This window comes from Rhincodon typus, chromosome 31 (assembly GCF_021869965.1).
Source record: "Rhincodon typus isolate 14 chromosome 31, sRhiTyp1.1, whole genome shotgun sequence".
NCBI lineage: Eukaryota > Metazoa > Chordata > Chondrichthyes > Orectolobiformes > Rhincodontidae > Rhincodon > Rhincodon typus.
The window spans coordinates 23907422-23918834 of record NC_063362.1 but is presented as its reverse complement, the minus strand read 5'-3'; the positions used below and the strand labels follow the sequence as shown (position 1 = coordinate 23918834).

General features: G+C 45.3%; 1 protein-coding gene across 1 annotated transcript; it reads right to left on the bottom strand.

Moving 5' to 3' along the window:
• Positions 1–545: 545 nt before the first annotated feature.
• Positions 546–11185, bottom strand: LOC109922737 (leucine-rich repeat-containing protein 38-like). The gene is made up of 2 exons (XM_020522770.2): positions 10495–11185; positions 546–793 (listed from the first exon to the last, which is right to left on the bottom strand). Exons 1-2 carry the CDS (start codon positions 11183–11185, stop codon positions 546–548), a joined length of 939 nt encoding a protein of 312 aa, XP_020378359.1.
• Between the last annotated feature and the right edge of the window lie 228 nt (positions 11186–11413).

Genomic DNA, 11413 nt, shown 5'->3' with positions numbered 1-11413 from the left:
TTCCGCCCTGACGTTACCCAGTCTACCTCCCTCTCTCTGAAATGAAAATCCACACTCCCAGGAAATTTGTTGCCACATGGAGCTGGGAAATGTTCCATCTCTGTGTTCCTAACCCGGTAGCAAAAACCAGGGCCAATCTATCATGGACAATATAATCCTTCCTGAATGTAGTACTCGGAATTGCTCACAGTACTGAATGTGTCAACATACTAGGGGTCTACTTGGCTGAGGCATGACCTATTCCTTTGTTGTCTAATCTTGTTGATAATAAAATCCTTCATCCCATTAGTCCTTTGGAGGCACAGGCTCAAGAAGCTGAATAGCTTACTCTTGTTCCTACATTCAAGCAACTGTAGGACAACCTCAACTAGAAAAACTAATTCATTTTAATGTTTTCATCTTTATCAACAGATGCATATATCTTACTAACAAATGCATTACATAATGTGCAACTTTATATTTAAGTAAAAACGCAACTCCTTCGCAAATGAAAAGCAGAGGAAATAAAATGACGAGTATTCATCTGGTTCGTCTGTTTCTTGCCATTAATTATTCTCTTCGTCGTCATCACTTTCCTTGAATAGTCCCAGTCTCTGGAAGCATTGAACAATATTGGCCAAGAAGAAGCTCGTTGTAATGGCAGTGATGGAGACACAAACCCCAGAGAAAAAGATAATCAAGTAGTCTGTCAGAGTCAGGGAGAACTCACACTCTGTGAAGCTGCTGTCTGATAACTCGTTGAGTGTAATCTTCCTCATATCCCTGGGCAAGGAGCATTGGATTGCATCAAAGCCTTGAAGAAATGAACATAGATATTTTTATATAGCAAGCAAAACAACAGGAACTCATCAAACCTGCCCTTAAACCATTGTCTCTTGAGAATTTCCCAGGCTGGCGTATCTGAGCTCCCTGTCTCCTGACTCTCCCTGTCTCCTGACTCTCCCAGTCTACTGACTCTCCCACACCAGAATTTTGCTGTGCTGGCATCAACAAAAAAAAAATCACAAAATTGCCACCCTAGTCGCTTCTCAAGAACAGGAAATTAGGATCTGATCCAAAACTTGTGAATTTTAAGTGTCCAAGCAAGTGTAAAACCATCTCAGGAAAGGATAGAATGAGGGATGGTTCACCCACTTTCATCTTAGTGCATTAATAATCAGGTTTCCTCATGAAGGTTCAGAGTTCCAGTAAGTTTAACCACCATTTAGTATCCATTCTGCATTGCTTGTGGTCTATGTAGACACATCTCTGCAGTTTTCTAGGGTCTTTCACTGCTCACTGCTGCTAAAATAGCACTGAGTATATTACTCAAATCAGGGGACTCTGCATTGTTGATCGTAGGAAACTCTCACATCAGTGCCGATTGTATAACATCATAGAATCCCTACAGCGTGGAAGCAGGCCATTCGGCCCAACAAGTCCACACCAACTCTCAGAACATCCCAACCAGACCCATCCCCCTAAGCTACACATCCCTCAATACTATGGGCAATTTTCCATGGCCAATCCACCTGGCCTGCATATTTTTGGACTGTGGAAGGAAACCAGAGCACCCAGAGGAAACCCACGCAGATACAAGGAGAAAGTGCAAACTCCACACAGACAGTCTCCTGAGGGTGGAATCGAACCTGGGTCCCTAGCGCTGTGAGACAGTAGTGCTAACTATTGCCCCAATCAGCCTTAAAGTGATCCAAAAAATCATTCTCTGGGTAAATATTTATATGTGCAGATTTGATTCCTGATTGAATATATAAAAAAAAATGAGAAAGGTAAGTGGAAAATGTGGGACAGGGTACTGGGAAAACCTTTCTCAATACCATATGTGTCTGAAAGAGTTAAAAGGCTTCGTTTCAGTGAAAGCCGATCTGCCAACAAGTGTTGACTGACTCTTAATTGAGTCTAATTCTGACATTTTCCAATGTGAGCACACAAAGCATCAAGTTAGGAGAATCACATTCAATGGAAAAACAAACCAGTGCATTGTTCCCACCATCAGATACTCTAAACACCTGGACATGGCAACAGGACAGAAGCATCTTCATTCAGTAACTAAAGAAAAGAATAAAGAACTGTACAGCACAGGAACAGGCCCTTCGGCCCACCAAGACTGCGCCAACACACGATGCCTGTCGAAACTAAAACCTTTTGCCTCTGTGCGGTTCATGTCCCTGTATTCCCTGCCTATTCATGTATCTGTCAAGATGTCTTTGAAACGTTGCTAGTGTATCCACTCCCACCACCTCCCCTGCAGCACATTCCAGGCACTTACCATCTTCTGGGTAAAAATCTTGCCTCTCACATCTCATTCAAACTTACCCCTTTTTACCTTAAACTTATGTCCCCTAGTAATTGAGCCTGGGAAAAAGGCCCTGACTATCCATGCCTCACATAGTTTTGTAAAATTCTGTCAGGTCACCCCTCAAGCGAAAACCAACCAAGTTGTCCAATCTCTCCTCACAGATAATACTCTCAAAACCAGGCAACATCCTGGTAAGCTGTTTCTGTAGCCTTCACATCCTTTTTGCAGTGTGGTGACCAATAGAGAGAGAAACAACTGGTGGTGGTTTAACCTGAGGGTTACCACACCTCAGGAAAGGGGAGAGGGAGAGTCCTTCATGGTAATCTCAGCCAATGCAGGAACTGAACCCAGGCTGTTGGTATGACTCTGCATCAGAGACAAACTGTCCACCCAACTGAGCTAACCAATCTCCTTTGTTAGCTTGTCTTGATTTGTCAATTTGGTAACATGGTTTTAATGATTAATTGATATATGCACTTAACAGTCAGGCTGTCTGTCTGTAGACCCATGCTGCTGGAACTCTTGATGCATTTTCAGGTTTTGTCTACACCCTAATTCTTACCCATGGTCCCCCACTACAATATTGATAACCAAATGGGAAGACAGACTTTGTGATAGCAAGAACTGCTGATGCTGGAGTCAGAGGTAACAAAGTCTGGAGCTGAAGGAACACAGCAGGCCAAGCAGCATCAGAGGAACAGGAAAGCTGATGTTTTAGGTCGGGACCCTTCTTCAGAAATTTCAGAAGAAGGGTCCCGACCTGAAACGTCAGCTTTCCTGTTCCTCTAGACAGACTTTGTGGTCTATTGCTATTTCCTACTACAAAGTTTAATCTGAACATCCACATTGTCAGTTAATAGCCACTTACATTACAATGCTTCATCCAGAGTGAAAAAAACAAGAAATTGTGTCCTATGAAAGAACACATACATTATATCCACTTCTGTCTCACACCTGAAGTTAGTTACAGGCACAAAGCACTAAGCCCCAGGTGGTTTGCTTGCTGCGTTGTCTGGAAATCAGGTGGTCCCCATATTTAGCTCATGGACGCCTTGGTGTATATCTCTTAGGTCACTAGACATTCCTCCTTTAGGCCAGGCACTGATCCACAAGTTCTTAGATTGTTTAGTGAATGACAGTAATGCCTGGATTAGTACAAATTGATAGAGATCACCTTGGCATCCGCTGAGTTAGTAAATTGAAGACAAGCGGCAGTAGAAATCAGACATTGGTGCTTCAGATGGCGATTCTGTGACTGCTGTTAGAACATGCAAGTCAGTGGGCATAATATGTGACCCCCTTATCAAAATGCTGAGAGATGCTTATTTTCTCAACATCATACAAGAGAATGGTGGGCACTGCTTCCTGACATTGTGCCCATTCAGTCTAAGGCTAATTTTCAGGTATATGTGAGGGGGTAGGTTGATCCAAAACAAAAAGGACATAGCCTGAAAATTAGAGCTAGACTGGATGGTCACAATGTCCTTTTGTTTTGGATCAACTGCACCTGACCTCTCCCCAAATATACCACCCCCATGATCCTCCTGCCATGGATTACCCAAGGCCTGGTTCAATCCTGGACCTCTAGTTGTTGACATTCCAGCACCAGCTACCAACACCTCCCCAACTCTGGCTTCTTATTGGCCTGAGGATCTCAGCAGAGGGTCACCGCCCCCCCCCCCCACCCACTGCATGGGTCAAGGGGAACAGCTGTCTGGTGGCTTCTCCACTGCCTGTTTGGATTGTGGTTTTGGAAGACCTTCCCCAAAGGCAGCAATGTGGGTCTCTCAACAGTTTCCCAGCTGGCAGCTAGACTTGGTCACCTCCATAAGATCCCACTTGATTATTTCAATGTGGTTCTGATTGCCAAGTCATCTTCACGAGCTCACACAGAACTCTGCTGCTTCTAACTTAGAGCAAGTCCCAGAGATCCCTCATCCCTATGCTCACTGACCTACAGGCTTCCTGCCTGATAAACTCCTGATTTTAAAATTGTCTCTCTCATTCTAAAAGCTCTACACTGTCTCACCTGTAACTATCATTGTAACCTCCTCCAGCCCTGCAACATCTCTGAGGCACCTACGCTCATCCTGTGACAGCCTCTTGAGTGTCCTTGACTTTAATTGCTCAACCAGTGGTGGCTGTGCCTTCATCTCCCAGAGCACTAGCATCTGAGGTTCCCTCTTTCTCTTTCTTAGACGATACCTGAAGAACACCTTTTAATGCAGCTTTTGGTCTCCGGTCCTAAAATCTCCTTAAATGACTTAGCGTCAAAATTTGTTTGATTGTGCTTCTGAGAAGTGCCTTGGAATGCTTTATTACAATAAGTGCGCTGTATAATTGCAAGTTGTTGTTTTGATGTGTTTATTTTCACGAGTGTGTCTTAAATTGGAAATCTTCATGTCCCCAGTACTGACACCCCTCACCTTTATCAACATAAAATGGTAATGATAAAGTCACTTATCTCCTTATTGATTATCCCGTTAGAATGTGTACATCCTTGTGGACTCTCATCCAGTTAATTGACTCTCATTTCACTCATCCAAGCATCAATCTATTAACTGCTCCACTAAATGTTGCAGTTTAATGTCTCATTATTCATTCACGTCCCTTGTCTAGACAAGATAAATGTTCTCTTGCATCCATTTCTGTGCTTTGTTATTGGAAATATTAAATGACAGTCTACACATTCTCTTCTATTGCCTTCCCTCTTTCCTGGCACTACATATAGTGTGTGAGCGCTTGCAAACTGCTGAGCAGAAGTCCACTCAGGATGTCAGCTGTTCAGATAGATGAGTCACTGAGCCACACAAGACTGAATGTGGAATTTGCTCCCAGCCTGGCTTGATTTGGCTCGTCTCACCCAGGACAACAGCAAGACCACTTCAAAAGGCCTCAGTGTCCTAGGATGTCTGCTCGAAAAATATAGATGGCGAGCAAAAGACAGAATTGCATTATGATGGCTCCTTTGGTTTCAATTAGTCTTTGAGCAAAGTGCTGGGGAGCCCCTTGTATACTTACCTGATCCTCCTGATCCTCCTTTCCATTGGATTCAGGAACTGTGTAAGCTGGGTGGCCCATTCACTAAAAACCTGGTTTGCAATACTGCCATTGATCACACAGCAGCTCTTGCCCCAACTCTCTCTCCTAAGGCTGAAGTTCGTTCATTAATAACTATTATCAGATTCTTTAACTCATTCGAAATAAGAAGACTGCAATCAGTACAATATCATTTTAGGAATTGCTCCAATTTTAGCCCATCTCAGAACATCCAAACTGTAAGCATGGGATGGAATCTAAAACCCTCTTCCTGAGGTGGGTTTTGGTGAGGGTCTTCAATTAGGTGGGGTGGCAAGGGATGGGTGATGACCCTGCCACCTTCCCTCCTCTGCCTTGATTTAGTCCCTGTTGGAATGACTCATGGGCTGGACTTCCCATCTCTCACTTAGGACCTGAAGTAAGCAATGAACATAACATTCATGCCACACAAATGCCAGCCGTTGATGATTTCCAAAAAGAGACAAACTAACCATCACCCGTTGACATTCAATGATGTTACCATCAGTCAATCTCCCACTATCAACATTCTGAGGGGGGTTACTATTGATCAGAAATTGAACTGGACTCACTATATGAACACAGTGGCTGCAACAACCGGTCAGAGACCAGTAAACGTGCAGTGAGTAACTCACCTCTCTACCCACCAAAACCTGTCCACCATCTACAAGGTTCAAGTTGAGGAGTGCGATTGAAAAATCCCCACTTCCCTGGATGGGTGCAGCTCCAAAAACACTCAGGGAGCTTGACACCCCAAGACAAAGCAGCCCGTTTGATTGGCACTACTTCAACAAACATCCACTCCCTTGATTGGCACCACATCCACCAACATCGGTGTGGATTTGGAGTCACATGTAGGACAGAACAGGTAAGGATGGCAGATTTCCTTCCCTTGCAACAATGGATCATTGTTTGATGGCTACCATAACTGAGACTTGTTTTATAATTCCTGATTTATACCGGCACTCAGTAGCAGCAGTGTGTACACAGCAGAATCTCACCAAGGCTCCTTAGACAGCACTTTCCAGACCTATATTCACTTTCATCTCAAAGGACAAGGGCAACAGATACATAGTAAGGCCACCAACTGCAAATTCCCCTCCAAGCCACTCACCGCCCTGACTTGGAAATATATTATTATTCCTTCAGTGTTGCTGGGTCAAAATTCTGGAATTCTCTCCTGGATGGCATTGTGGGTCGACCAACTGTAGCAGTTCAAGAATGCAGCTCACCACTACCTTCCCAAGGGCAGCCAGGAATGGATAATAAATGCTGGCCTCAACCAGTGATGTCCACGTCTCATGAGTGAATCAGACAAGAATCGAAGAGACTTATTTCATTGTTGCTGGCATTCACCCAGTGGTGGGTGGGGGTGGATTCACTGTTTGAGAAGCTGGAAACTTGCTGGTGTTTAAAGGGTTATCTTGGCCAAATGTCTAACCTTTGCATGTGTGTCTAGGCGGTGAACATCAGCAGGCTAGTCATCTGGGGGCTGCATCACATTTAGCCTGATCCTGTTTTTGCTCCATACCCACACACACAAACACTTTCCAGCAGATCACCGGCTAACAATCAGGAACAAGAAGTCTAGCTGATTTCCTGAATCCTGAATCTAATACAGGTGAGGGCAACTCTCCTGCCCCATATGAATAAGTAACTGCACTCTTGCATTTTACCCCCCTGAGAAGGTTGAATGGGTGGAGAATAACCATGTTATCATACATGTGCTCGGCCAGTTGGGTCAGTAAAGAGCAAGAATGAAGGGGGAAAATGTTAACATCAGATTAACATCCTAGAACTGCGACTCATTTTTAAAAACCCTTTCGTGGGATTCAGGTATTATTGACAAGGCTGGCATTTGTTGCCCATCCCTAATTGCCCTTGAACTGAATGGCTGTCCTGGCCCTATCAGAGGGCAGTTAAGTGTGAATCACATTGGTGTGGATTTGGAGTCACATGTAGGACAGAACAGGTAAGGATGGCAGATTTCCTTCACTTGCAACAATGGATCATTGTTTGATGGCTACCATAACTGAGACTTGTTTTATAATTCCTGATTTATTAACTGAAATTAATTTCCGCCACCTGCCTCTGAATTACTAGTCTAGTAACATTCCCATTGCTGCACTTTGACCTGAAATGTTATCCAAATCCTGCAAATGTTCAATTTTACCCCTGTGCCCCATCTCTTCAAAGTACCTGTAGATACCTGGAGAAGCCCTTTATACTGCTGCCCTGCTGAAGTATTAGAGAACTAGGTATTTACTTCCTGAAAGGGCTGGGTCAGAAAATTCGGAGTAAGCCAGTGTTTAGTCATTCAGTTTACTGCATATGCTTTGCAGACAAACAGGAACCTGGTTCAAAGCTGCTGAGATACATTTCCACGCACAGAAAGCTGTAGAGACCAAGTTATTGACTGTATTTAAGACAGAGATAGATAGGTTCTTTATTAGTAAGGGGACCAACAGTTACGGTGAGAAGGCAGGAGAATGGGATTGAGAAACATACCAGCCATGATTGAATGGTGGAGCAGACTCAATAGGCTGAATGGCTTAAATCTACACCTTTATCTTATGATCTTACGGATACTGGTCAAATGCCTGAAGCCATTCTGTGAATTTTGCCAGCAAAAACAAGCAGGCTGAGTAGCTGTGGGCACTATCACAGTTGAATCTTACCGTGTCCTCACTCAATATACACACACATACTCAAAAACATACACACACACACACACGTAGACACATATACATGCACACACATACACATACATACATATACATAGAAATATACATACATATACACACATATGCACACACATACAATATACATAGAAATATACATACATACACACACACATATGCACACACATACAGTATACATAGAAATATACATACATACACACATACGCACACACATATATGCATGCACTCAGGAGGGTCGAAAGTAGCCATCAATAACCCTGGTTAACACCCATGTGCCATCACCACCTCTCAATCCAAAGGTGCTGAGGCCAAAAGAAATAACCCTACTCCCACTCTTGTCTCCAAATTAGGTAGTTCAGCAAGAGAATAGAGGCCTAACCTCCCAGCTGAGCTACTCAACCTTGAACAGCAACCAAATCCTCTGGGAAGCTCCAGGGAACATGTCAGGAACTCAGACTGGTAAAGTGAACGGCAGGTCAGATTTGTCACCTTAATCCCCCATCTAGCTAAAACAGGTGGACACAGGTAAAATTGCTTTCAATATTCAAAAGCATTTAAATAATAACCTGATTTTCCCCAGAACCTCTGGTGAACTTCCAACCTCTAGCTGTTTAGTGAATATTAGTTTATTAAGATTGATTTTGTAGTTATACTACTGATCCCAATGTTGCTGATGGAGAGGTGTATGAATTGATGTTTCTGTATAAGCAGTCCTCGATTTACAAGGTTTTGATTAACGCCATTTCAGTTTTGATTTTACTACCTATGATTCCGATAAGATGTGCCTGATTCACGATAATGTAGTTCTTACCTGACTCCTAGCAGCACAAAGGAACAATGCACCCCAAAAGTCAGTGTGCTTAGGCAAGTTCCTGCTCATTTCGTTCACCCTGGCCATTGCCTGCCTCAATTATGTCTAGATAAGTTTTTAAAAACTGTCTATACGCTTCCACCTCCAGATAGACAATCTTTTATATGAGGGCCGAAACATAGTTTTGCATATATTCTTGACTATTTTGATATTAACTTTGTTCATGTATCCATACTTGTTTGACAGTCTGGTAAAATAACCTGAATATTTACGAGGCTTTCTATGAGAATATGTGCTTTGAATAGTGCAGTTTCACTTAACTTCAGGTTAATCAAGACTGTCTGTATTTGTTAAAGTCCTGTCAATGGGTGCTGTGGACTTGTGGAATGGGGCATGGTTCCAATGGAGGCAGCTCTCATTTGCTCCTTCTTGTTCCAGAGAGAACCAAGAGACATCGATTTCATCCATACCCTGGTCCGGTGAGTGTGACCCTGCCCTGATTGGGGCAGGTGGGACTCGGACCCAGAGCTCCTGGCCCAGAGGTAACAGGCAAAGTCAACATAGTTCCACTCTCTTATCAGAGACTGACGAAGGAGGCGAATTTAACCTAAGGGTCACCATACCTCGGGCAAGTGTCCAGGTTGAGAATGTGGAACCTTCGTGGTTGATCACAGCTGGCGCAGGAATTGAACCTGCATTGTTGGCATCACTCTGCAGTGCAAACCAGGTGTCCTGCGAACTGAGTTAACTGACCTCCCAGGGAGGTAGGGGACCCTCTGCCACAAAAGCCCTCCTCTGCCCTGTTGTACTGATGGGCACTGTAATGAAATACAGCTGAGCAGAAACTCACACAAGGAGGCAGAAATTTACTAAACTGAAGTAACGTTGTCTGGGGTGATGATGCCCTGCAGCCGCTACGGTGCCCACTGGTCTTGAAAGACCTCCAACGTGCAGGGGGGCTCTCCAGGGACACCCGAGCACCAACGTAACAGCGAGAGAGGGGCAGACAGTCAGGCACAATGAGCCCCTCCACTGCTCACTGCCTTGACCTGTTAATGACCAGTTTGGCCATGCCCCAGGAGCATAGGTAGGAGAAGAGGTATAGATAGAATGGATAGCCAGAGACTTTTTCCTAGGGTGGAGATAGCTATTACGACGGGGCATAGTTTTAAAGTGAGTGGAGGTAGATATGGGGGAGATGTCAGATGTAGGTTCTTTACTCAGAGAGTGGTAGGGGCGTGGAAAGGGTAGTGGAGTTGGCCTCATTAGGGGCAATTAAGCGGCTATTAGATAGGCATATGGATGATAGTATAAGGTAGGGGTGGAGGTTAGATAGACCTTAGGTTTAGGGTAAAAGTTCAGCACAACGTCTGTACTGTGCTGTACTGTTCTATGTTCTATGTTCTAAGACCCTCTGTCCTGTCCAGCCAATGGATCAGGAGCGTAGGGCTGGCGTACACTTTGGTTTAACCTCCAACAGACAAATTGCTACAGACTTAATCCAGGAGGAGTGTGTTTTCAGGGGATTTCTCTACCCCCACCTTAGCTTTGGGCCATGGGCGCTCTTGGGAAGGAAGGAAGGAGGGAGGGAGGAGTAGCTGGGGGGACAGTCATTCGGCACTTACCCGTGGCGAGGATTTCAGCGTTCGCTCTGAGCCAGAGGAAGAGCTGGGCGAAGTTGCAGTTGCAGAGCCAGGGGTTACCATCCAGGCGGACGGTGCGGAGGGAGGGTAGGGAGCGGAGGGTGGCCACACTCAGGGACTCCAGCGCGTTGTCGTTGAGCTCCAGCACCTGCAGGAGGTTGAGGTTCAGGAATGCTCCGTCCTCCACCTTCCCCAGGCGGGGGTTGTTCCCCAGGCGCAACATGATGAGGCGCTGCGCTGAGCTGAACGCTCCGGGCGCTAGCTGCGAGAAGTTGTTGTAGCTGAGGTCCAGGTAGATGAGATTGGTGCTGCTGAAGGTCCCATGGGCGATAGACGACAGCGAGTTGTTGCTGAGGTCCAGGTAGACCAGGTCACGGTAGTACATGAAGAAGTCATTGGGGATCTCCCGGATTCGGTTGTTGCTCATGAGGATCTTTCTGATCACCAGCGGGAAGGGACCGGTAGGCAGCTCAGAAAGTCCCAGGTCCCTGCAGTCTATGGTGTGGCTATCCCGGCAAACACAGTCTCCTGGGCAGCCCCTGACCAAGGGCAAGCACCGCAAGAGCAGGGGCAGCAGGCACAGGGCAAGGTATGAAGGCATGGCAGGGTGGCACAGAGCACCAGCAGCGCCTGGCACATGCCGAGGGAGTGCAGGCAGCACTGTACTCTGCATGGTCAGATCAAATAGCGAGAGATTTGATCAGAGAGATAGCAGGCAGCCAGAGAGAGAGAGAGATAGCAGATAGTCAGAGAGAGAGAGAGATAGCAGGCAGCCAGACAGAGAGAGATAGCAGATAGCCAGAGAGAGAGAGAGATAGCAGGTAGCCAGAGAGAGAGAGAGATAGCAGATAGCCAGAGAGAGAGAATAGCAGATAGCCAGAGAGAGAGAGATAGCAGGTAG

Bases quoted from the DNA above. Each gene is read 5' to 3' on its own strand.
- LOC109922737 (XM_020522770.2), bottom strand. From the start codon at position 11,185: ATGCAGAGTACAGTGCTGCCTGCACTCCCTCGGCATGTGCCAGGCGCT. The intron at 794-10,494 runs GTAAGTGCCGAA...CATTTCTTCAAG, and splicing joins CGCTGAAATCCTCGCCACGG to GCTTTGATGCAATCCAATGC.